The sequence below is a fragment of the Cyanistes caeruleus genome, chromosome 10, assembly GCF_971803275.1.
Source record: "Cyanistes caeruleus chromosome 10, bCyaCae1.hap1.1, whole genome shotgun sequence".
NCBI lineage: Eukaryota > Metazoa > Chordata > Aves > Passeriformes > Paridae > Cyanistes > Cyanistes caeruleus.
In genome coordinates, this window is record NC_141710.1 from 13,557,462 (window position 1) to 13,583,904 (window position 26,443).

The window sequence follows — 26,443 nt, forward strand, 5'->3', positions numbered from 1 at the left end:
ACCAGTGTCAGGCAAATGTCTGGACAGGCAAGGCAGGAATGGGTATATCATGGAATGGCATTTTTCCAGTTTCCAGTGTTACATTTGGTTTTAATATCTTCAGTGGTGATGGCTATGACATTTTCCTGAAGATTAGTGATGCAAGGAGAGGTTCCTGTCCTCTGGTAATTATAAACCTGAAATACAGCTCACAAAACATGGAAGAAAGCCCTTCCATTATCTGCTCTACAAAACCTATAGGACTTCTCATGCAAATACAAGCTAGAAACTATATTCATGGGCTGCAGGAGCCTCTTGTTTATAGGCAACCTCACCCCTTGGCAGCAGTATCTCTAGGATAGTACCTCTGCAGTTATGTGGGGCTGTCACTGCAGTCACACTACTGCAGCTTTTTAAAGGGAAGAAATATATATGTAAGCATTACTTTGTAAACAGCACTGATGTATCAGGGATGGGAAAAACCTCTGATGTGTGCATGTGAATGGCTGAGATTGTACAGACTGATGTGCAGTCTTTGGCATTTGGGATTTCTGAGAGAATGTTGTTAAAAAGAAAACCTATAATTCAAACTAACTGTTCCTTTAGAGAGCAGGACAGAGGGAGTGGGAATGTTCTCTGAATGCAGGGAAATTCAAATGGTGTGATGGAGAGACTGCAGGGGGAACCCAGCCAGGTTTTGATTATTCCAGTTCAGATCAACACAAAAGAATCAGTGACCTGCTGGATTTAAATGGTTAGTTTCAGTGGCCTGATTCTACCTTTTATGTTAATCCCATCAATGCTTCTTTTACGCCACTGTACAAGCCCTTTGCCTGATTGAGGCTATAGGGAGCGAGCCAAGCACGCACAGTGACTCAGGAGACACAACACTATGATGTAAGGGAAACCCTGTCCACTACCCCCAGGGCTGGTTTTGGCCCCAGATGTCCAGATCAGTCCTGGGAAGTGGTAGCTTTCAAATATGTGCTAACTCATGTGTAAGCATCAATCTTACCTGATCAGCTGTTATACAAAGGGGCATGTGGAGGTGGGAAACAAAGCAAACAGCCAACAGAAATACGTTTTCTTATACATCTGAGTATACAGTACCCAGCATAGGAGGAGTCTGTGCAGGTCCAGCTGCAGGGACTGACAGGACAGGCTTGTGAGATACTGAGACCTGTTCTGCATGGTCACAGACATGTTGTATGGCCACAGACAGATTGCTTTGCTTGGCTTTTTCATATTTTTGCCCACCTGTAAAATGGGGTGTCTGTGCTCCAGCTGTGGGAAATTAGGGCTAAGAGCATGCCCTGATGCACTGGGTACAGCTCCCCATAGAGCAGGCAGCATTAGCTTCCACTAGCTTGAGTAAGGACTTCCAGGAATTCCATTGCTCCATACACTTCCCTTGCCTTGGGCTCTGCATGGATAGGGGGTTTGGAGTTTGCATTATATCCTGGCTTCTCTTTTATTTTATTAACTTACGTGAAACTCTGTTCCATGTTTGTACATGTGAAGATGTAAGTAAAGAACAAGAAATCTAGTGGCATAAAATAGCAATTTCAAGGGACTAGTAATTTAAGTAAAGACAAAACAGTTGGTCTCAGAGACAGAAAAACAAGATTGCAACTCAAGAGGCTTAGGCTGAGTTCCTAATTCTGCAGAGCTCTATACAGAGGCTGTGATTTTAACAATTATTCTCTTACTGTCTGGCCTTGAACAATCCAGCATTTCCAAGGCTTCTTTTATAAAATCTATTAATAAATGCATTAACCTATTCACAAGTCTAGGATGATTAATTCCCAATGAGATAGAGGAAACAACTTAGGTGTAAGTTATTTTGCTGCTAAGAGGCTTAGGAGAGGCATGAATTTATTTGCAGATTTCTACATATGCATAAATACACATATATACAATTCTGATCAAAACACAGGAGGGAAGGATGTGGCATATGTGTATTTTCACAAAAAAGGATGAAGACTTGTTTGAGCTTTCCATAAATAAACTACACCTGGAAGCAAAGAAAAAAAATTAGAATTTCATTATTCCCTTTAATTAATTAAAGGGATTAATTTTCTAAATCTATGAGAAAAAAAATGTTCTAGACATGGAAATTATTATTTTTTACTATTATACTTGCTACATTAAGTGTAATTGGATCAATATGATAGACTGGCTTGTAAATACATGCAGTTCTTGACTGTGCTGTTTTACATTTAGTTATGTTGTGCTTTGTCATGTTTTGAATGCAAATATATGGCCAGATATGCAGCTAATGGTGTTTATTTGTTGGTTTCAAAAGCAAGAGAAAGTATCTCACTTGTATTTGAGTTATGGCTGAGTAAGTTAGAAGGATCCCCAGCTCAAGAATGTCCTCTAAGTCTAGGGGATCTCCCAGCAGTCTTTCTGTTCATGAAATCTCTCTTTGTCACTGATCTTGGGCTATGGAATATCAAAATCTCATTATGGGATGTCATCCCACAGCACAAATACATTATTTTCAGTGGATTTACAAACAGCATAGCCAACATTGCCACCTGGATGTGACAGATGTACTGGTTATATTTACATTGAGACATGATTTACACTTGTCAGGACAGTGGCAAGAATAGGCTGCAGAGAAGACTAGAAATACTGTTGAGGGTTTCTCCTTCACGGTTCCTTAGACACCATAATCCCTGTACTGAAGCACAGGGTGGGGGAGGGAGCAGCTCTCCCTTGCTCTTTAAGTTATAGCTGGATGTGGGGAGCAATATTCAGCTCAGTATTTCTGCCTGCAGGGCCTGAGCTGTGCCTTTCAGCTGAGGGAGCAGTGTTACCCCTTAGCAGAAAAAGGAACTTGTAGCATCCTTATCAGCCCAGCCCATGGATCCTTCAGATGTGTCTCAGAGGGTGAGGGATAATGTCTCACCAAGTTGCAGGAGGGCTCAAATTGTACTATGTGGAGCATGCCTCAGTACTACCCTTTACTGCCAGGGGAGCAAACCTCAGTGGCTCTCCAGGCACCCCTGTGCCAAGGCAAACACCCCTTGGCCATGCTGTCTGCTCCTTACTTGAAGGCTGAACTGTTGGCTTTGTTGATGCTTGAAACCCATCCTCCAGCTTTAGCTTTGCAGGAGCCTACAATCCAGACCTGAGCTGCACAGGGAACTGCCCTCACAGCACAGGTGTCTGCATGGTTTGGGTACCTTTCCAGCCACTTGGAGGATACTTACTGATGGAGACAGGGTATCCAGCTTTCCAGTGAGTAAGGAGAAAAATTCTGATAACAAAAGTATTACCAGTATGAAAATGCTGGTTTAATACTGGCCTCTCTAAGAAGGAGAAAATATAAATGTGTGCGAATGAAGGTAAATCAAACTGAAACAGGCAAAACAGAGCCAAAAATAAATGTGAGCAAACCTCCAGGGCTCTATGAGATGAGACAAATGAGAGAGGAAATGATCCACTTAGAGCTAGAGAAGTCCAGATAACATATTAGCATGGAGAGGACAGCCTGAGGGAACGTCTGCAGAGCTCTGTCACCCACAGAATCAGCAGGACTGATGGCACTCAGTATCCTGGCAGTCTGTAAGGCCAGCAAGGAATCACTGTTTCAAGGGCACAGAGGGGACTTTCGCTCCTTCCTAAAGATGGAGGCAGTCAGAACATCCTTGCACATGCATATGGGGCAGGAGTGTATGGTGCTGCTGCAAAGAGGACATCCTCTGCTTCCTGGAGATAGGAGAAGCAGCAAGTGCTGCTCTGGGGGAGTAGGGAACAAAACAGCTTGGCTGGGATATAAGCGGAATGTGGAGAGGAGTGTGAGTTGTGGAGTTCCCACTGCCATCCCAAATGGGATCTGGTGCCTAAAAAGTAGGTTATCCTCACCTTTGCCTGGGTGTGGACTCCTACGCATCCCTAGAACATGGTGCCCTATCACATGAACAGCAGGACACAGTGAAGTGCTGAAGAGAGCTCTCAATCCAAATTCAAGGCCACGCTGGGTCAATGATCCTCTAGATGAGTGAAAGGGAAACAAAGCAGAATAAAGCTGGCTTATTTCCAGTCAGCAACTTAAAACCTAATTTCCATTTCTCAACTACGGGCATTTTAGGCCCAAAGCCTCTCTGAGTAAAGTGTCTGTGAAAATTAGGGCCTTTACAATCCACGAGGTTTGTTTATGGCTCAGGTCTTCATAAGTCTGGTGCTTGAATTTCCCATCTGTGAAATTTTAATGAGGGATCTGTAGTAAGAGAAGAGTTCTGCATAGTTTTACAGTGAAATAACACACATATTAAATATGAGATATCCACAGTAAAAAATTACAGTCAAGTATAAAGTGAGTAAATGAAGAAATGAAAAGAAAATTAAAATTAAATTAAAAAAGTAAACCTGCACAAAAGTGAAAATCTGTTGACAGATTACTGCTGTGCTCCTGTGGTTACCAGTGCAACTAGTCTGACTCCTTGAACAGAAGTTAGAAAGACAGATAGTCACCTATCCATTCGTTTCTACTGGGGATGCCTTTATTTTCTTTCAAAGTTTGTGCCAGCACTGATTAATTCTGGGTGTTAAGTATAAATGAAAGTTACTCTGGATATGTTGAAATAAAAATTCACACAGAAGAGAAATTGATACTGCTTCCTGTGCAATGGCAATGTGACATCCATTCAAAAATTATGCATATCAGACCCTGCTTCTCTCTAAACCACAGTGGATTTGAATTCAGAGTATAATTATGTTATTTTCCTAACCCAGGGAAATGGGAAATCACATGCCCACCTAGGAAATGAGCACCTCTAATGACAAGGCAGCTGCAGAACCTGCACGCAGACACTTCTCATTAGGTCCGACTTGTGGGGGAAATTCTCAGAATTAACCTTCTGCAGCCAGTGTTGCAGCATGATTGTTACAGATCTCAGTGCAGGGAAAAAAGTGAGGCCCCCATGCAGCCAGTCCTCAGTTCACAGCTCCCCATTTGCCATCTGCTTATGACAGCACAAGGCTGCTGTGCTGGGGCCTTGTTGCTGTGAGCTTCATGGCTGCTTCCTCCCACACAACTTGGAAATTTATCTTGACCCGTTTCTCTTGACAGATGAATAAAATTGCTCCTGAATGCAAAGACACACAAGATATAGCTGTGAATAACAGCTACCCTTGATTCCAGCATTTCACCTCATTGCCTAATCAATCAGAAAGAGAAGCAGGGGCTGTCTTGATGGTTAAGGGACTGAAATAGTGATTCAGTGCTGAATTCACACTTCCCCACAGCCTGTGTCTGATTCTAGGCAATTCTACTCACCAAAAATGTACTGACATTTACCTTCTCATCCATTAATCTTTGACTGTCCACGGGAACTCCGCCTCTCAAAATTCAAGTGATTTAAGTAGATATCCAAGTATGAACATATTTTGATTTGGTTTCATAATAAGGTTCAGGATTGCTCAGAAGAAAACATTCTGCTTTTGGATTACTTGCACTTCCTACTCAAGTGAATCAATAATGGCTTTTCCATTTTCACTCTGCAACTTACTGTGTTGCAAGCTGCCTTTCAAAATTTCACTGACCAGGAAGCCCTGAGGTTTCACACATCGCTGCCATAATAAAGGCAAAGACCCAGAGCAGGGAAAGAGTCCTGTGAAGCTGTTTGCCACTGAGCTGAAGGAAATGGCTGGTCCATTGCTCAAGGTTACCTGCCTGCAGTGATTTCTCAGAGTCCTATGTGTCCTCCTCTCTTAATCATAACACTCTCTTACATCAACCTGGTCTCCTTATCATGGGACTCCATCCATGGAAGAGTACAGTCAATAAATGAATTTATCTTGAGGTCTTCAGCGGGTGTTGGATCAGCTCCAAAATGTACTGGTGGCTCTTCCTAAATAACATGTGTCTTAACATTCCTTAATAACATGTGTCTCTGGTTAGTCTTCTAAACCCTCCTTTTGGCATGTGGCTGAAGCACCAGAGCTTTCTGAGAGCTTTAGTTGATTGACATTAGTGACATTGCAGCCGTGTTTCCAAGATGTCAAAATATACATTTTGTTTGGAGCAGGAAACTGTCAGTCCAAATTTGTTTGCAGCAGGAACAGTTTGGTTACGAGGTTTGTTGTCTATAATATAAAGAAAAGTTGTATTTATTTATGGGTTATAGACCGGTGAATAAATACATCTTTAATGGCCATAATTTCAACAGTTATTTCTGCTCTACAATGTAAGTGAAGCAATTAATGCCAGAAATATGGCAAGGTGAATATCAGTCTTTTGTAACTCTGGAAAACTTCCTCAGGCTTTCACTCTGTGTGTATGTGTGTGTTTTCACTGTCTGTGGCCAAAGCCTGGCTCTGTTTCTGTACTTTTCAGTACTTGTCACTGAAAGGAGATGAGAAAAATGTCTGCAAAGTTACCCAGCTTGGTCAAGGGTAATCAGATTCAAATATGGTGAGTCTGCATGACAATTTCTAACATGTCCCTGATGCCTTGAGTTTCACAACAAAATGTTTGGAAATTTTGAAAGTCATTGAAACCATGCCAGTGAACTGAGACGGATGACACAAACCTCATATTTCTATAGACCTTCCACATTAGAGGAAAAAAATAAAATAAAATAAACCTGTGATTTTCACTTTTTTTGAAAGTCTCCTTTCCTGCAACACCAGGAATGTGATGCTGGGTGAATGTAGGTGCAGAACTCTCCATCTGTCATGCTGCCCAGTACTGTATTGTTTCTGTGTTTCTTCACAGACTCATGCCTGTGTGAGAGCTCTCTGAGGCACAGATCCTCCTTCTTTTTCCTTTCTTTTTTTTTTTTTTTTTTTTTTTTTTTGGCACAGCATCTGACATGGTAAAGTTTGAATTCATAAGCAGCTATTGTGAGCTATCATGAAACATTTCTGATATGAGCGATATTTAAGAACAAATCAGAGTTTAAAACTGCATGTTACTCTTGTGCTAGGCTTCTATATACAGGTGAATTTCACCCTTTGAGATCTCATTATGGGGCAGGGTTTTATGTTCTGAAGGTGTGGCAAAGTCAGTGATCTAGGGAATACTCGTGGCCTAAATCTCATCCCACCTGCCCTCTTAATTATACCAGTGCAACTGTACAGGCCCATGCTAAGAACAAGAATAGGGAACTGATCTGGCTTTTGGAAGAAGCATATAGCTAAAGAATGAAACTATATATTCACTGCTGGCCTAGTAAGAAAAGTCTCAGATCCTTGTACAGCCAAGGGAGTTCATTGCAGCAAGTGAATGGGAATGAGCAGTAGTACTGGTGGAGTATGGGAACGAGCATGGCTGTTAAGATGCTGAAACATGGTCTGGAAGTGATGATGCTCTGGACTCTTCCTTTCAGTTCCTCTTTCACCCCATCAAATCAATAAAATCTCCTGCCTGCTTATTCACAGCAAGCTGTCTCTGCTGTTAGGGAAGATGTTGGTTAGGAGAGAGGAGAAGCTCTGAACTGATGCTAATGACCTGAATTGGCAGAGGTGTAAATCTGGGCCAAGAGGTAATGGTCAGGTCAGGCCAGGCCAGGGTTGTTGCAAGGCTGTTTCAGTGCTCACTTAGCTGCCCTGCTTCACAAGCACTTGCTTTTTCTTTCATCCCATGCAGAGCACAGAGTACTAGGAGACAGGTGCTCTGATTCCTGTGATGTGCTGAGGCTGATGACTCCTAGTTTGCTCATCTGTGCAGCAAAGAAATCAGTCAGTTGAGGTAACATGCTAACATGCATTTTGCCCCAAAGCCTCTCCAGCTAGAGCTGTGAGAATGGCTTTTGTTCTGCCACAAGGAGAATTCTTATGTATATTTTAAACAGCATGTTGAAAGTAAGGTCTGATCTTCCTTGCTAAAACCAGGGAAATTTCATTGAACTCAGTAAAAATTGCATCTGAAATCCCTCAGTGATAACAGGATCAGGCCTTGCAAGCTCTCTGTTATGACTTATACTGAGTTAATTTCCATGAGCAAATTTATTTTCTTTTGCTTTTGTCTAAATGAGCCATGCAAATCCAGCCACCATTACAAATAAGCATACTAACACTGGTAACATTGTCCTTTTCTGTCTACTGCTTCTCTCCTGTCCTGAGTTGATTTGGATACAAGTGACATCAGTCACATCTAGAGACTGCAGCCAGGGTAAGTGGATGTGGCAGAAGAATGAAATTGCAGAGGTACTGAACCAGCAGTGAAGCAGGGAGATACTTCCATGAACCAGTCCAGGAGAGAGCTGTGGCCATCTGTAAATCTAATGGAAAAAGGGATGTGATTTTATGGTTTCATTTGTAATGCAAGAGGTTGTAAATTCATCTATAATCCAAAATGGACTAAAAATTTCAGCAAACTGTTAATGGAGGATATGTCCACTTATCCCATGCTCACACATCAAATATAACTACAGAATATCTGAGGGCTCCTGGGTATGAATAAGACTGGCAGGTGCTCTTGTGTTGTCATTGTCTATTTCATCATTATAGCTACAGTTCATCCTATGCCTAATTTTGGTAACAAGGCAGGTAAAAATTCTTGCATCTGCAAGGGTTTTCACACACAAAATTGTATTTTAAAATTGGAGGCCTCTTTTCACCCTCCACTTTCACTGGAGCATACATAGCTGCTCACTATTCCCTTCTGGAATGAGGGACCCTCGAGTAGACAGATAAACAGCTTTTAAACTTCTTTACTCTTGCAGGTTCACACAGATCTGCTTGAGGAAGCCACACTGCACAGAATGCCCCAGCATATTGTAGGCTAGTTAGGAAAGGCAAACAGATGTAGTTAGGGAGATCTACCAGCAAGAAAATGAAAAAAAATTTAACTTGCTCATGACCTTTTCATTGTAGGGGTCTGTATGGGGACAACTGGTGTCAGGTCTCCAAATTTTACAATAAAATGTGCTAGTGTCACAGAGATGGACAGAAGCTGACTGTCTGGCTGACCAACCTTTTGACTTTAATACACTGTCTACAGTGTCAGGTTCCTGGCATGCTGCAAGCACAACTTCTATTACACCTTTCCTGCTGGAAGTTGAGTAAATATACTTAAAACAAAGCAAACTAAAAAGTCACAGTTCATTGACGGTAACTGAACAGAACTGAGAAAGGATAGCTTGAGGAGTCTAAATTACCTAGAGAGAGCATGGGTAGGTAGAGACACCAGCCACTGTGCATTGCAGCCAAAATGTGGTCAGCCAGCTGTCTATCCAGTTCCACAACACCTCTGCATTATGGATCTGCCCACCTCTGCTTGTGTCTTACAAACAACGCAGTGGGGTGGCAACTCAGTACCTGGGCTGGCTTGGCTGAAAGGATGTAGTTTTACCCGTAATATTTTGCTGGTTTTTTGTATTTATTTTACTCATTCCCAAGCAGCTGTTAGAGCCTTTTTTTCTCTTACTTAAAGTCATTATTTTCTTCTCCTCTAGCAGCATGTCTAGCTCAACATGCCCTGATCAGGGTAATCAAAGGAAGTTGCAAGATGCCCGATTCCTGCAGTTTGACTTTCTGCCTAAAGGTAAGCTTTTCCTTCAAGCCTTGAAGTAATGTTATACAGGCTTCCTCAAATCTCCCTTTTTCCATAAAATGAAGAAGCCAGTTTTACCCAGCTCAAAATGCTGTTTGAAGTCAGATCGTAGCTGTCTATACATCAGTGGGAAACACAAACCTCTGCACTGAATTGATCACGCTGGGCTCATGGCCAGTGTCTGGTGTCATCCACCTGCTTCACCTACTTCAGTTCAGAGCTCTGGGGATAGGAAATAAGTCTTTGGAAAAACCTTCTGCATGGGCACTTCCACCCCTCCCCGTCTGCAACATAAACACCTACCTGGACTTCTCAGTTCTAGAGCTGCACACAAATGGAAAAAGGGCACACAGAGGTATTTTTAGACACATTTTCCCCCACACTCCTGGCTTGAATAATGGCTAAAGCAACAGAGAACCAGGTTATGAAAGCCACAAAATAACACTAGAGAGGAGTTGTGGTCAAGGTATTGGCCTTGCATGAATGGGATAGGAAATTTCCTTCTTAGCCTGCAGCTTCTCTCCTATCCTTACCTATAGTCTTGCCTGCTGCTTTACAGTGCTTCACAGGTGGACAAGGTTATCCTTTCCTCTCCAAACTACACCATATGACTTGAGACACCACTGAAGGACAGACATGAGCCAACCCACTTCAGACCCACAGGGGGTCTGTGCCAGGGACTAGAAGGTTTTAGTGTGCTAATACCCCGTGTCCTCAGCTCAGGACTTAATCCAGCAAGGAGTTCTTATGTTCTAATACTAGGAAATAGAGTGTAAAAACACAATTATAATTAATACTTCTCTGAGATACATTGTGCAAGCCAACCTGGAGAGGACAACACTGTAGTCTTTTTGATGTTATTGCAACCTAGTGCCCATAAGGAAAAGCAAATATCAACTTCAAATTAGCTGTGATACATACAGTGAAAGCTAAGTGGAGTGAATGAGGAAAGCCCAGAGATAAAACAGGCTGCTCTCCAGATATTATTCTGAAAATTAAAGTGAGTGGATGGAAGATATACATCACAAAAATATTCTATTATACTCAGTGTACTAGAGCAGAACTTTCACCCCTTTAAACTCTCATTAAAATGCAGCCATTTTTGTTTCAAAGGATTAACATGGCTCTAAAGAGAGAAGAAAAATGTGATTCATGGTGTGCTTGGAATTAGACATTGTTAATTGAAAATAACCCTAGGCACTTACACAGTGTTTTTCAGCTCAGAATCTTGAAATTATTTTGTTTGTATAAAATTAATTCCTATAAAGGGGCTGCTAAAAGACATGTACAAAAAATCTCATCAAAAAGTACTGAGGGAGCTCTTCTACGCTTCCACTGTATACTAAGGCCACTTATGGGCAGAAGGCTTTCAAAAATGTGGGGACTCATTGTCACATAGGAACAAAATACCTGTCTGTAAAAATAGTGGGAAATTATTTATGATGGTTTGGCTACAGCTAAATGGGTATCTGTACAGCTAAATAAAACAAGTCCCCTGAAAAGTCTGTAAAAAAGACACTGGTGCAGTTTGACTTCTGTCACTCTGAACACAGAAAAATATTCATTGTGAAATAAGGACTTTGTAGCCTTGTGCAAACTCCTAATCAAAATGAAGGTGGAGAAGAAATTACTAGTGGTGGGTTTTGGCCACATTGAATTTTCTGATGGCCTAAATCCTCCGGTGTAGGAGGGAGGTTCAGAACCCTCTGAAGTCTGCTGTGGTCAAAAGCCACATCAAGATTCCCCAGAGGACTTCCACAAGAACTCAAAAGGTAGGCAGACTGTTAAGGGACTTTATGAATCAAGGTCTCTGTTCCCCTCAGAAGGGAGTCACCCACTATGACTACCCTTCTTTTCTTTTTGATGTTAGAGGTGGTGATCCATCTGGCAGATGAAGCATAATTGGGAGGCCCACTGGGCAGATAATTTTCTTCTATGTCGTCTGGCTGACCCTCTAGATCCAGGGCCTCATACATATTCTGAAGTGGCACCTGGGCAAGTGATGGAGGTTGTGAGAAATTTTTATTACCTCACCAAGCAGGGACCCATTTCCACTCCCCTTCATCCATCAGGTGTCCTCCTATTGCCTAATGGTGGGAAGCACGGGAGTCCCCTGGCTCCTGGTGAGCCTCCCTCAAGGATGGAAGGTCAGAACTCCACTAACCTATTTCCATTTCACTTTCACTGATACTCCTTAGTCTTTTTACTTCCTCCCTAAACTCAGACACCAGTGAAAGGAGATCATTCACCTGTTCACGCCGCAGGCAGGCTTCCTACGCAACGCCCCCTGGTACCACTGATAAGCTCAAACAATCTGCACAGGAAGGGGTCTGTGTTGGAGTGAAGATTTATCTTGTAAGTCATTTATTTCTGGACCCATTGTGACCTACATTACACCTACATTACTGATAGGTGGCTGGGATTAAAAATGGTTGGGATAGTGACATGATCAAAGTCACACTTTGGAATATGGAGGCAAAATAAGTATCAAGGCCAAGTGACACCAGATGAAATAAATAACTATGGAATAAAGATGAAGAGAGCACCACATACTGAAAGGAAAGACCTGTTTGAAGTGAAGAGAGCAGGATGACAATTTTCATGTGGCTAATTGATGCAGCAATTCTAGCAGGAGGTCTTGTAACTGATGAGTGAATCCAGCACCTCCAAATGCCTGCTGGGAAGAAGAGGCGATGATCATCTTTGATAAGCCATTTTCTGCAAGATTTCATTTTTTGCTATGGTAAGGGATGATTTCTCACAGACCTACTAGCCCCTAATGACCTTTTTGTATTATCAGTTGGGGCCTGCCATTGCTCCTGGAAACAGGCATAGCTTCCTTTCACACTGTGTCTGGGAGGCAGGTAATGAGATAGGGAAAGATACAGGTACAAGACTTAGTGAAGACAACTAAATTCAAAGCGCTGTATTCTACACCCAGCTTTGGCTCTGGTTTCTCCAAGGAAGAACTACCTATAAGCTACATGTAAAGGGCCAGTGATAATAAAGTCCTTGGCTCTGAAAAGATCTGGGAATGACAAATGCCACATAGTAGAAGCAATTACTGTTGTCATTTTACTGTGGGCAGTTCACTGTCAGCCTCAAAGAGTAGTGGAATAGGAGGGTGGAGTGGAGGAGGCTGGAGGAAGAGCCATTAGGATGGGTAGAGAGGGCACTTCCTGGAGCAGACTTACGATAGAACTATGGACAAATCTCACACCAGAAACTCAGAAAAGTTGTCATCAAGGTCATGATTTCATAGAGGTCTGACCTCAGCTTTATGCAGTCCTAAGTACAGGTCACAGCCTCACAAAGGGAGCTCCAACAAAGCATGGCACTGGAGTGTTATTTGCCTTTAAGCTCTTCAATATGTCACCATGGCTTTTATGTCTCATTCTTCTTTCGTGTGTGTGTCCTCTTCCTAAGGCTCTGCATTGAGCTCCCTGCACATGTCATTAGTGCCTCTCCTGGGGCAGCAAATGTTGAGACAAGGGCTAAAAACCCACTTGGGTTTCACAGAATCTCAGTACTACATTCTAAAAACACTGTCTCTGTCCTCAGATAGCTTTCCAAGCACATGATGGGGAAAACACGAGGGGTGTTTCAATTAGCACTGCAGCTCCCCAGATGTGCCAGGGTTCTCAGAGCCCTGAGTTCACTGCTACACTGATCCTCCTGGTGTTGATGGAATGGCACCTGCTGCTGTGTGCAATGCCTCCACAGAGCACACCCTCCCTGCCAGACCAAAGGGAAGATGTGGCAAAATCACTGAAACTCTTTGACTCTAGAAAAAGGTGGAGTTTGATGTCCTGTTATAAAATCACATTCAGGGAGCCTAATCCTTGGCCCTCATTGTCTTCCAAAATGAAGTGAATTTCCCACAGAAATGCAGGGAAATTTTATCTTAATAAACCTTCAGTATTTACTGGCTTTACTTTTCTTAAGTAACCAGGGGGAATTTAAACTGATCATTTGTTTTCCTGTGGAAAAATCCCATACACTGTAATAAAGGAGACCCTGAAAGGCTTTTATCTTAATTACTGCAGGAAATTACAGAGAATTAGATCCTTTGTAATGGTTTTCTGAATCATCCTTCGGGATTTGATAGCAGGAATATAATTCGCTATTGAATTGTATAGACTAGTGGAATAACAATGCCTCTAGAAAAGTGTTCACTATCTATTTATGTCTATAGGGCTTCCCTATAAAAGGTTTTTAAAAACCTTTTATTTACAAATATTTCCAGGGGGTTCTATTATGTTGTTCACCTTTGTTTACAATGCATCACTCATTAGAGTAAGAAAAGCAAAAACAGACAGCTGAGACAAGTGATCTAGTTTCTGAGAAAAAAGACAGCATGAAATCACAGGAGACCATCTTGGGAACCCTGTGAAAATGCATCACATAGCCAATGAAGGCAGAAAAATGCTAAGGTTTTCATCCTGCATGGAGTTACTCCTGGCAGAGCCTTGTTCCCACCTTGTTCCCACCTAAAAGCTTTAGGGAGCTGCAAAGAACTTTACTTTGGATTACAGCTTCATAAACTAACACAGTAAGTTGGTAGTGGAATTTGACCATACCCTGGAAGCTTGCACACAAGAATCTATGATTGCATGTGTAATATAGCAATAATTGATCAATTCCATGTTTACTTCCTTCAGCTGAGCAGCAGCTGGGTCTTTCAGCTGCAATCACAGCTCCATCCTGAGCAGACTGTGCTGTACATAGCCTGTTTCTTCCTCCTCTACTACTTGCTGCTCTGACAGAAAAAGACTCCCTGAACCCAGCTCTGCACCCTCACTTCCACCTCACAGACATCAATACTGTAACCTACACAAATCTGGCTCTTAGTTGTGCAGCAGTTTGCTACACAGACCTGGTCTCACTGTTAACATGCTTACTTGTCCAATGAATGTTTGCAATGGCAGTGTGGTGGGGCACTGACAGGTGCTTTGTGTATTTAGGAGTGATACCAAGCTCCTCTTTCATCCCCCTGGGCAGCAATAAGAGCTACACAATATCTGCTTTGGGAGTTTTCCATTTCTGATGGGCATTTCTCTTCCTTTTTTGGTTTATGCTAACTGCTTTTGCTCTCTTCTTATATGACCTCAAAGGAAAAGACCTTGCTGAGTGTAGTTGTGTGCTTTCTGACAGATTTGTTATTTCACCACGTGACGGGGAACATGCTGAAGGGTGCCTGACCCCAGCACATGCTGCCAGAGTTACTCTGGATTTAAGCAGTACAGCTAAGGCTGCCACATGCAAGTGCTTGCAAATGAGGGAACAAGAGAAGTCACAGAAAAAGTCTAGGCATCTATCCTCAATCGCCCCTTAAAAGTTCCCAGCAGGGAAAATGGAAGAAGGATGTCAACAGCTACTTCAAAATTTGCTTGTTTCTGCAAAAGAGGTGAGGATAGAAGGGGAGACACAGTGACTTGATGTGACTTTCCAGGTGACACCATGCCAAGTTTTTGCATGGGAGTCACAGAGGGATTCTAGCACTGAAGGATATACTAAGGGTTTTTTTTTTGAGAGAAATTAAATTAAGAAACTGTTACAAAGATATCCCAACATTGCATACCTGTGCCAGGTATACCAACGTTACACACCCATGCATTGAAAGTCCACATGACAAAAGGTGTTTGATAATCTCAGACTAAAAGGTGCTTTTTGTTTTCCAGGGACCCTTTTATATTGCAGATGTTCATATGACAGCTTCAGCACAAAACACATAAGAGTAAATACAGACCATTCCAGAAAGCAGAAAACAGCATGCTCAGTACTGGAAGTGGAAAAGAGATTATGTTAGTTATTAGATTTATAAATTGAACTAAAGGTAGAAAAACCACTCGTGTGTTGCAGCTCTGACCAAGTCCTGGCTCACTAATACCTTTCACAAAAAGCACAATTACCTTGATTTTCCATATCTTTCCTTCCTTCACTCCCCTCCCATTCTTTATTTTTCATTTGTAATTGTCTGTCTTGGCAGACAGACAGTCCTGTATTCAGGACACAAACTCCTACTCATTATAATAGATCTCTAAAATGTTTTATCTAACACATATTCAGTCTGTCACAAGAATTACAGGAGAATTTTTTTGTTATTATAGATTGTTCCTGCTCTTTGTTTATCCATCTCAGATTTTCCCACTCTCAGATATGTACCCATGCACCAGCCAAAGCTCTGCTGAAAGCTGCTTCTCAGCAATAAAAAAAATGAGCTCTTAAAAATCTGTCAGCAGTGGCCAGATGCACAGAGGTTTTTTAGTGAAGCAGGGCAGTTAAATACCGTACAGAGCTCAGGCCTCCTGGATTTCATTTTATGTTAATGTATTCTTATAGAAAGACACAGAGAAATCTCTTAGATCTTCATGATAATGAAAAGGAAATTGATATATAAAGCAGTGTGGTTTGACAATCATTTACAGATTGGGGTATTCTAACAGGAAGCATAATGTTGGGAAAGGCAGAAGAAAGGAACTATTGGCTTTAAACATGTGACCAAGGGATGGTTTCCTCTTTGTTCAGATACTGCCACAGGGAATTGTAGCATTTCCTGCAAATCTCCATTTTCTAGCTTTATGACAACAAGTAAGAAGTGTGCTCTTCATAGAAAAGAGTCTGGGTGTTGGAATGTTTCTTGTTTTCAAACTTGAAAAAATATCCATCTTTTACAGATACAGCCATTTTACAGCTGTTGCCATTACACAATGGCCTGAAGAACTGAGCCACCAGTGAACTCAATGTGGGATTTGAAGTACGAAATGATGCTGTGATTGGTACATTATGAGGCTCCAAAGAGCTAGCAGGTATCTCTAAATCACAGTTGCTATTTTACTGAGTTTGCATGTAAAGTGCTGTGCTGAAATCTGCTCAAGAGCTGCAGAATATGATGTGAAAGTTAAAACTGCTGCTGGTAGTCACCTTGTGAGCAGAGGGGTGGCTCAAGAAATGGTGTAATTGGGTCTTCTGGGTCTGTACATGGCTGCAGGCACAGACCCACTGGTAATGTTTCTAAGCTCCTGGATGGGAAGAGGGTTGCTGAATGAGGTCTCTGATCAGACAAGGAAATGCAACAGAAGTGCTAATGACCACTTCTTCATTGTGTTTATATCTGGTTTCCAGTACAATACGGCCCTGATTATAATTTGTGGCTTTTGATATTATTGTAATACAAGCAATTAGTTACAAATGAACAACAGCAATGAGTAGACAAGCTATACATAATGCATATAGATATGTAAGGGAGTATGTCATACTGTTTGTGCTCCCCAAACTGCCCCACCAAAATTTATTTATTACATATAGAACCAAACCTAAACACCAAATCTGTATCCTCTCCATGTAGGAGAAATTTGCACATGGATGAAGGATTTAATGGTCTGGTAATATCCCTGTAGCAAAGTATTAGCTTCAGTGCAGCTCCAATGCAGCACTGCAATGCTCAGCACTGCTCAGATATTAATCCAAATTTTACTGCTTGAGAAAATCCCAATTTCAAAATAAATCTAATGACAGAAAAATAACATAAATCCAGGAAATAAGCAGCAGAAATCTATAAAACCATTGCTTAGAGAAGCCCTAAGCCAGCCCACTTAGACATTATGAAGTTTATCAGATCAACTCCAGAGATGCCTGGCTACAATCTAATGACACAATACTGAGATAAACACATCACCAGTATATCTTCACCAAATAAAAAGACAGAAAAAAAAAAAGGAAAAAAAAAAAGAAAAAAGAAAAAAAGACATTGAGGCAAGAATAGTAAATGATCCACCTGGGGACTTTCAATAATCGTTGTCTGAAACTGGTTGAGAATCAGGAGTTTGCTTCTTAGAACCTTACTTAAAAGCATCTGCTCTTCTTTTAGAAAATGTTTTAAGCATCCTGAGTATGGGTACTTTGAGGCTGGATATGACAGATGCAATATTATTGTTCCAAAAAATTTTAATGAGCACAGCTCTGCTGCCATGTGGATGGCTCGATGCTGTGTTCTACTGACAGGATGCAGATCACAACTCTTCACAGGGGAAGGCTTTTTTAAAAAAAAAATCTGGAGAAAAAGTTTAAGTCCATCAAGGAAGCAACACACTCCTTTTTAAAACTTTCTGAAGACTGTGGTGTGTGCTAGTTGCTATTGGTCTGATATAATCCTTGGTATATTGAGATTGTGCCTGTAAATCACCCAGACTTTTAGCTACAGACACAAAATCTGTGGTGCCTGGAGGGTGAATAAGGAGGGAGCAAAGCTTGTCATTGTCTCTGGGAGACATCTGGGGGACACTAGGCGTTTGGAGAGGGACACCGTTGAGTACAGTCCATGCTGGTTTGGCTGGCAAATTGAATATAGTTGTGACCACACATGTCCCATGTGGAGACAGCTCCAGGTGGTGAAATTAATGGCGTTCATGGGTCAGAACTGAGCTGGTTTCACCCTAACAATGGGGAAAATCAAGAAGGAACCATGAATACAAAACAGGAGCCAAATTCCTTGCCAGTCCCAGATCTCCAGAGTCCAGAAATGCTGTGATGAGGCTCTGTGACTGCAGTTCCTCCAAGTCTTGCCCCTTTGATGCATACAACTTGACTAGCAGAGCCAGGGAAACATCATGAGTCCAGACTCCATCTGAAAGACTCTGTGTGCCCTGAGTCTGCAGTAAACCCAGTCTTTGCAGACCCCAGCCTTGTGGAACCTGAAGACTGCTACCTGTAAGTGCTGTTTTGGAGATATTTTTGGGGTGTATGAAATACAGGCAAAGTTTCTGGCATCAAAAGGAAAGGAAAACCTGAGGCAAAAAATCACAAGGAGTGCTTTGGTGACATCATGGCATTCTGTGACATTCCAGTTCTGTTCAGGAGTCCCAAAATGCCTTGCTACAGAACCAGACTAGGGACTGCTAGTGGAGGGAACAATCTGAAGAGCGGTGAAGCAGCTGAACTACACTAGGATATCACCAGCCCAATGAAAGTATGCTCCTGATTAATGTGAAACTAGGTTTGGTGCTTCTCTGAGCCTGGGAATTGAGGTCCCACAAGGAAAGTGTACAGGCAGAGGAAAAGGGAGAAATCTTGGTCAGGATTCAGCTATCAATGGGAAGAGTGCAACTGAGCGCAAAGCCAGTGAAAGAGAAGGAGGAGGATGGCACAGCAGGATCCTTGGTCTGCCACTGAGCAGCTCTCTCCATGTGAGCAGATCATTTCCCTGCTCTGTCACTCTCCTGACCTTCACAGAGAGCCTGTTCTACAGGCCAGGACCAGGTTTCTGCAACACAAGGCACAAAGGACCCTTGAACAGCTTAGAAGGTACTGCAATAATACAAAGCAGAAATTGCAGCCACCAGATGGAGAAAATAGAGCACTTTCAGTCAGCAATTTTGTTCCTGGTAAAGTCCCATGCCACATGAAGCTTTGAGCTACAGCTGCTGCAGTGCTAAGTACAGAAAAGAGTGGTCTTTCTGGAATCTACTTTTAAATTTAAAAAATTGGGTATAATTTCCATGAAATGAGGGATGAATTTAGCTCATTTTGCATCATGCTCTAATTACCAACTGCAGTGAAATATTCTAAGATGATGTATCTCAGGCTCCATCTTATTTCTGGATCTTGCTCCAATTAATTCTCTTTACCAGTTTACAGCACCTAAATGAAATGCACTGAGCATCAGGCCATGAGTTGCCTGGTCTTTCTCCCTTGGTGCCCTGGGCTAATTGCTCTTCATAGCTACTGCAGTACTGTTTTGAAATCTTAGGACAATGGTATTAATACTCACTTGCTATCCAGAAGTTTTGTGAGACAGCCTTTTCAAGTGTAAAAATCTTTTTAAGGTCCCAGGTCATACTACAGAACTGAGAACAGTTATTTCTTTTCTTTCATATGATTTCTCTGTGGCCTGTTCTATTTCTGAATGCTAGAAGTGGCACTGCAAAGAGGGTATCTGTTCTGCAAGAAAAAAGGAAGAGGAGGTCTATTTTGAAGGAGGAAAAGAGGGAGGCTGTTTGAAGGAAATAGAGAACACATGGGAGAAAGGAAGGGTGAATGTGAGAGGGAGAGCACAGATCCTAGTGCAGGTGAAAAGCAGTAACACGGTAACCCAGGTTTTCAATACCTATCCCAAATAAGGTGAATGTCCCCATTGTCAAATCTTGGGGCTAGCACAGCAGAGGCTATAGGTTCCTTCCAGGTCCCAAATAATACTCACAAGAGGAGCTTTGAGGATGCTGCATTTTTCCCACAAAGAGTTCAATTTCAGAAAGAAAAAAGATTTGGTAGAAAACTCCGGGCCAACACTATTTGCAATCTCATTCTCATTTATTTGCTCAAGTAATCCCCAGTGCTTGATTTACGTAAGACTTGAATTAACTGTGTATTTATTCAGAGATCTTAAATTACACTGATGTGATGAGGTAAAATTGCAAGCTGATGCAGTTTCAAGGGTATTAACAAGCACATGATGGTGAGGCAGATCCCACTTGCCACTGAGGAATCCAAGACCATTCAAAGGTTTCTAGAGAAGGTTGCAAGAAGGATCTTTTACAAGTACAACTGCTTTTCATGAAGCAAAAATTCTCTTAGCACTGATGTAAGGTAGAGTGACGCAGTACTTGTCACAGACTTTTGAAGAAAATTAAAGCTGCTTGCTTGATGGTGTTCTTGGTGAACAGTCTTGGTTTGAGCTCAGACACTGAATGAAGCAAATTTTTGGATCTGAGCAATATCTGAATAATGTATGATACCAGGAATAAAACAAATTCAGATGAGCAAGAAGCTGGGAGCAGTTATGACCCTGATCTACTGCAAATTTTCTCTAAATATGAAGGTGATTATAACTTCAAGCAGAGGTGCCATTAGAAAAGACAAACTGAAATCGCCATTGCTTCTGGTGTTAGCTGTTTCCGAAGTACCTCACGTTTCCAATAGATGCTTAGTGAATTCAGGCAATGAAAGCTAGCTATGAAGTTGTCACTGGATGGGATTTAAATGAAGAGGGAGGAAAATGATAATGTAAGTCTATGGTTGATGTGAGTGGAGAGTTGATGGGACCATTTGGAGTTTGAAGTTTAAAATTTGGAGGTCCACTGAAAGACAGAATCTGAGACAAAATGCTCATAAAGAAATGACAGGAATTTCCAGTACTGAAATATGATGCAGCAAATAAGATACAGTTAGGAAAGAAAGCTATCTGGTCCATGAAGCTTGTGGAGATCATCAGCTTGAAAAAGGTGAGGCAAGAGGATTGGGGATGAAAACTGTAACTGGTATAAAAGGATCTGTCTGCTTTGCCTAAGTGGTGCCAGTGATGCATGTGGCAGAGCTGCTGGTGTTTTGCACCACGTGAAAGGGAAGCAAGGATACCCACACAGCTAAAAATGGTTAGGTCAGGCACACAGGAGACTTAGAGGCGTTCAGAGATGGACAGGGCAGGTCTTGAAGTGGGTTGGGGTTCAGGAGCGACTGTGATGTCTGTGGGAGCAGCATTATCACAAGAGGGAGCTGTCCGCCTGTGTGAGATTGTCACCCCGGCCAGAAACTGCGGGGAAACAGCAGCAGGGCTCTCAAATCGGAGCAGGAGGCAAGAGATCCCGAGTGCTCAGACAGACAGTGAGCATGGCAGCCCAGCATGGGAGGGCACGGGCTGAGCTGGGCTAGCAGAACTAATCCCCCAGGGCAGGCCACCAACACTGCACACTGCTAATTGCTCTTCTGCAAGTCAGGTCCTGCATGGCGCTAGAGCTATCAGTTAATTGTTTTTTGCTTTTCTGTAGGCTTTGCTGGGGAGGGAGAAAAAGGAGAGGCGCTTGGTCAAAGTCGGACAAGGTGCTAATCAGAGGTTCATGTGACAAGGCAGCTGATCACCAAGGCTCCGACGGTGAATGAAGTCGATGTGTGTCAGTCGGCTGTGAGCAGTGTCTGAACACAACAGGGCCCGTGTACCCAGCAGAGGGCATGTGCACACACAAGCACACACACACACACACACACACACACACACACACAGAGTCACACACACACACACACACACACACACACACACACAGAGTCACACACACACACACAGTCACACACACACACACACACAGAGTCACACACACACAGAGTCACACACACACACACAGTCACACACACACACACACACAGAGTCACACACACACAGAGTCACACACACACACACACACACAGTCACACACACACAGAGTCACACACACAGTCACACACACACACACACTGACACACACAGAGTCACACACACACACAGAGTCACACACACACACACAGAGTCACACACACACACAGAGTCACACACACACACACACACACACACACACAGAGTCACACACACACACAGAGTCACACACACACACAGAGTCACACACACACACACACATACACACACACACACAGTCACACACACACACACACACAGTCACACACACACACACACATACACACACAGAGTCAGTCACACACACACACACACACACACACACACACACACTCTCCTGCCTTTACCTCTGGGACATAATTTCTTAGATAATGAGCATATCAGTGCCCCAAACGCTATAAGCGGCTACAAGACAAGGCCAGAGGCATCAGGCATTCTGCTTGAATGGTTTGTGGTTTCTGTTACAGGGTCCAAACCCAACCTTCTGCTGAACTTCCACTTCTGATCAAGGTAATGGTTCAGAGGACCTAAGCAACATCCCTAAGCTCAGGTTTAAAGACTGGCATCTATACTTACAATGTATGAGGCAAACCAGCCTGTAACCTCTTCACACCAGCCTGTAACCTCTTCACACTGAGCTTAGCTTCATCTTCCAATTATTTGTCTGAATGCTCATGCCCGATTTTGGTAGAAACAATTTACCATAGTCTGAGACTGAGCTGAAAGCTTTGTTTCCTGCCAAGAATCTTGAGAGGATAATACATATCCAAGCAATTTGCATCAGTGGCATAGCATCTAAATGTCCTACAGAAGACAAACACAATATATTTGTACGCTCCATGGGCAGGAAGACAGGCAGTTCTTCCAGTGGATGCACTAAGATATATAATGGATCGCGCTGTGTACGTTCAATGATGGGTCAAGGTACAGAAGGGAGAAAACCACTGCAGGTTGAAAAGTTAGAAGGCATTACAATTACATACAGAAGAAAAGGGTGTAGTCTTGTCGATGGGAGAAATGGATGAAGATCAGAGGTCTGGGCTCCCTGCCACAGGCTACTTGACCTCAGGCAAGTCTTCCGAGATCCCATTTCCTCTCCTACCCTTTGTTTGCGTGGCTCCCAGGAGCTTCGAGACAGGGTTGGTCCCAAGCGCAGGAGTACAGGAGTAACTGTACTTTATCTTGGTCATTTCTCTTAAGACATACGATAAAATCACTTCTTATATATATATATATATATATATATATATATATATATATATATATATATATATATATATATATATATATATATATATATATAGAGCAACCTTCGAGATAGCGTAAGAAGCTAAAAAGGAATAGACACAGAATGCTTTGGGAACATGTAGGAGGACCAGAGTTCACAGCCATTCACAGTTCACAGTTATTAATCCACTTTCAGGACAAGGCTTTTACTGAAGTTTAAAATTAAATTTAAATTAAAGAAAGAAAATAAAAAAAGACAAGAAAACAAAGACAAGAAAATAAAGAAAAGAAAAGAAAAGAAAGAAAGAAAGAAAGAAAAGAAAGAAAAGAAAAAGGATTTTATCTCGAGCCAGCGGTCTGGCTCCAGCCTCAGCACCCGCCCGCCGTGACGCCGGCAGCGGAGCACCCCCCCGCGGCCCCGGCCCGGCGCGGGCAGCCCCCGGCGCTGCGCTGCGCCGCGCTGCGCTCCCCCCGGCGGGCGGCTCGGGCTCGGGCTCGGGCTCGGGCTCGGGCTCGGGCTCGGGCTCGGCGGTGCCGCGGGCGCGGCGCGGGCGGGGGCCGAGCCCGCGCGGCCGCTTGTTGATCGCGGCGCCGCTCCGCGCTCCGGGCTCCGCGCCGGGGCCAGCCCCGCGCCCGGGCCAGCCGCTGCGCCGCCGCTCGCGTTCTTCTATTGCAACAGCGCAAACCCCTCCTTTATTTTTTTTTTTTTTCTCTCTCTCTCCCTTTCTTTTCCTTTTTTTTTTTTTTTTTTTTTTTTTTTTTTTTTTTTTTTTTTTTTGCCTGAAGATGGCGGCGCCTCTCGCCAGCAAGGCAGGGTCCGCCGGCACCACCAGCAAGCCTCCCTTCCCGGAGCTGGATTTCCGATCGGGAGCCAGGGTGGAGGAATTAAATAAACTCATCCAGGAATTCACCAAGCACGATCAGAGGGAGTACGACGACCAGCGAGCTCTGGAGATCCACACGGCGAAGGACTTCATCTTCTCCATGCTGGGTAGGGCAGGGAGCGGCGGGGCGGGGGCGATGCCGGCCGGGGACCCCCGGGCAGGGCTCCCGGCGGTGCGGCACTCGCGGACCCTTTCCCCGCGCCGCGGGCCGGGCCGGGCCGCTCGCAGGGCAGCTCTCACCCCTAGAAAACTAATCTTTCCTGTCCTATCCAACTAGCCTTTAGCGATGTATTTATAAGCACGGAGGAAAGGCTGGGTCGCAGAACTGACCCGTGCCCGAGAAACACGCCGAGCTAGCAGGGCTGCAGGCGAGACGAGCTCGACCCTTTATTGTTTTTCTCCCCAACTATCGAGGCATAGGAAACACAGATTTTATTTTTTTATTTTTTTTCCTAGACTGCTTATTTTGGTTATTAGACCGGCGGATGCTTGTACAGGAGCATCTCCCGAACTGCCTTTCTTGCCAGATTGTGGCGGGGGAGTCTTAATCTATGTGAAACTTTAAATCACGGGCAGGGATCCTTAAACCAGGGTGAAGCATGTGTTGGCCCTTGCGGAAATCACCTGGGCTCTAGCATGACTAAGGTTTCTTAAGAGTAACAGCAGAATGACTAACATCTCTGATTCTCTAGCTAGTCAGTTTCTGATAAATATTTACCTTGAATTAACTAAGAAATCACTCAGACGAGTAAGAACCTTCAGGATACAAAAGGATGCTCTTTAACATGCAGATTAGACCTTGAAATCAGTCATCCAAGTTTCAATCATTGTCTTAAACATCTTCTCAAACATTTTTGCGTAAACAGCTCCTGTGGCCAGTGAATGGTTCTTTGTAACTCAGAGGTGTGCATACACCCTTAAAGCACGCTTGGCATAAACCAGGTGTATGGTCTACATGTTACCTGCATGACTTTTTTCATCCAGAAACACAGAGCTCTCCTATTGCAATAATTATTATTTTCTGTATCAAAGGATTGTCACTTCCTCTATAGCCATGAACACACCTACACCCTGTAATGAGAATCTACCTGTCCCGCTGGTTATCTTGTAAGGTACCTGGATAAGTATAATTTCCTGCTTTGTGGGATTTGCACAATTTTATGTGTGTATTGCTTTTTCACCAAGGGCTGGACAGGATATAGCAGACTAAATTTAGCCTGAGAGCAAGGACAACAAGTTGAAAAGTCTACAGTAGAGTGTATATTTATAGTTGCAGTTATAAATATTTTTCCCTTCCCAGTTAAACAACAGAAAAGATGTGGTGAAGCCATGGTTGCATGAAAGCCTGTAGGACTTTTATTCTTGAAAACCTGATCTGGTGGAAGTCATCCAGTATTATGATCTGATACATTTTTCTGTCAGGGCTTTAAAACACTGACTAAGGAAGCATGGATGGATGGGATGGAGCAAAGAAGAGTGGAGAGAAAACAGCTATAGCTGCCGTGTGGCTAGCAAGTAGAGAAAGCTTTGTGTGATCCTGTTTAAGCATTAATAGTCTTTGCAGGGTACAGGGATCACAGAATTTCTTCCTGCTTTGTGTGGGGGAAGGCAATAGAAGAAGGACAGAAGAATGAATTGGAGCATGTTTTGTATTTCTGCAAATACACCCTAATGCCTTGCTGTTCGTGAAACAGGGAGCCTTAGGCTGTTTAGAAGTAATGTAAATTAATGTGGTTGTCTTTCTTAATATAATGACTGGGAAGTGAGCGTTCTTCAGTTTTAAATGTATAGCTAAACCCTTGGTTTCAACAAAAGCTGTGTTTCTGTGTAAGTTACACCTGATAAATTTCAGTAAGTCTTGTTTCTGAATAAAAGAAGAGACTTGAGGGCTGAGCCCAGGACAGGAATGGAGATAGAATGTCTGATTTGTCTGCATTAGACTCAGAAGTTGTGTTTGTGGATCAGATCCTTCTTAGCGAGAGAGGCTCTTAAATCTGAAAGGATTTAATTTATTAATAAACAGCTCTTTCCCCTGTGCCTGATCCCTCCCATACATACTGCTCTTATCTCTTCGGGTGATGATAGGAAAATTAAACATAGCTTTCCTGATTTAATTACACTGGTGTATAATTGGTGGATGAATGATAGGTGAGGAGACCTTGTGAAGATTCTCAGATGTTTGTACTCTGCATGGTTTGCCCTCTAGGTCAGACTTTACTTTTAATTTGTATTAGCTCTGTAATTTCATCTGTGTTGTCTTGTCCTGGCTGTAAGTAGTTGAACTCTGGGAGATCTAAAGGTGATCTGTGAGAAGATTAAGGAGAGGTACTACTTGCGAGTATTTATCCAAAATCTTGTGCCCCAAGCATTAGAAGAGGACTGCAAATGACTTACCTCTCTGGTGGGCGAAGTGAGTATTTTCTGAATGTGGGTAGTTCCTGGACACTCACAGTCCCTTTCACAGTCAACAAGACCATATGGTCTTGCCAACACCCTACACCAAAACAACAGGTGTATTTTGGTGGTTTGTTGGGTAAATTCCTGTACTCACACTGAGCTATGCCTGATAAAACTTGTCTCTTTGATTCAGGTATAATTGAGCTTCAGAGAACAGAAAGGCTGTAGGAACCAAGAAAGAGTGGAGAAAAGACAGTCTTGTGTGCTGGGCAGAGAGCTGGCTAAGAG

General features: G+C 42.9%; 1 protein-coding gene across 9 annotated transcripts in view; it reads left to right on the forward strand.

The window, feature by feature from the left end:
* MB21D2 (Mab-21 domain containing 2) overlaps nt 1-26,443 on the forward strand; it is a 95,644-nt gene that overhangs the window by 11,547 nt on the left and 57,654 nt on the right. For 2 of the 9 annotated variants that reach the window (XM_086843639.1, XM_086843638.1), the window contains 6 exons: nt 9,390-9,478; nt 14,642-14,894; nt 16,165-16,296; nt 21,250-21,434; nt 21,601-22,716; nt 23,661-23,865. In XM_086843639.1, the coding sequence (XP_086699765.1) occupies nt 23,661-23,865 (205 nt within the window). In that variant the 5' untranslated portion in view covers nt 9,390-9,478; nt 14,642-14,894; nt 16,165-16,296; nt 21,250-21,434; nt 21,601-22,716. The remainder of the gene's footprint in view (nt 1-9,389; nt 9,479-14,641; nt 14,895-16,164; nt 16,297-21,249; nt 21,435-21,600; nt 22,717-23,660; nt 23,866-26,443) is intronic. The other 7 variants (XM_086843644.1, XM_086843645.1, XM_086843642.1 and 4 more) reach the window with 5 other exon arrangements.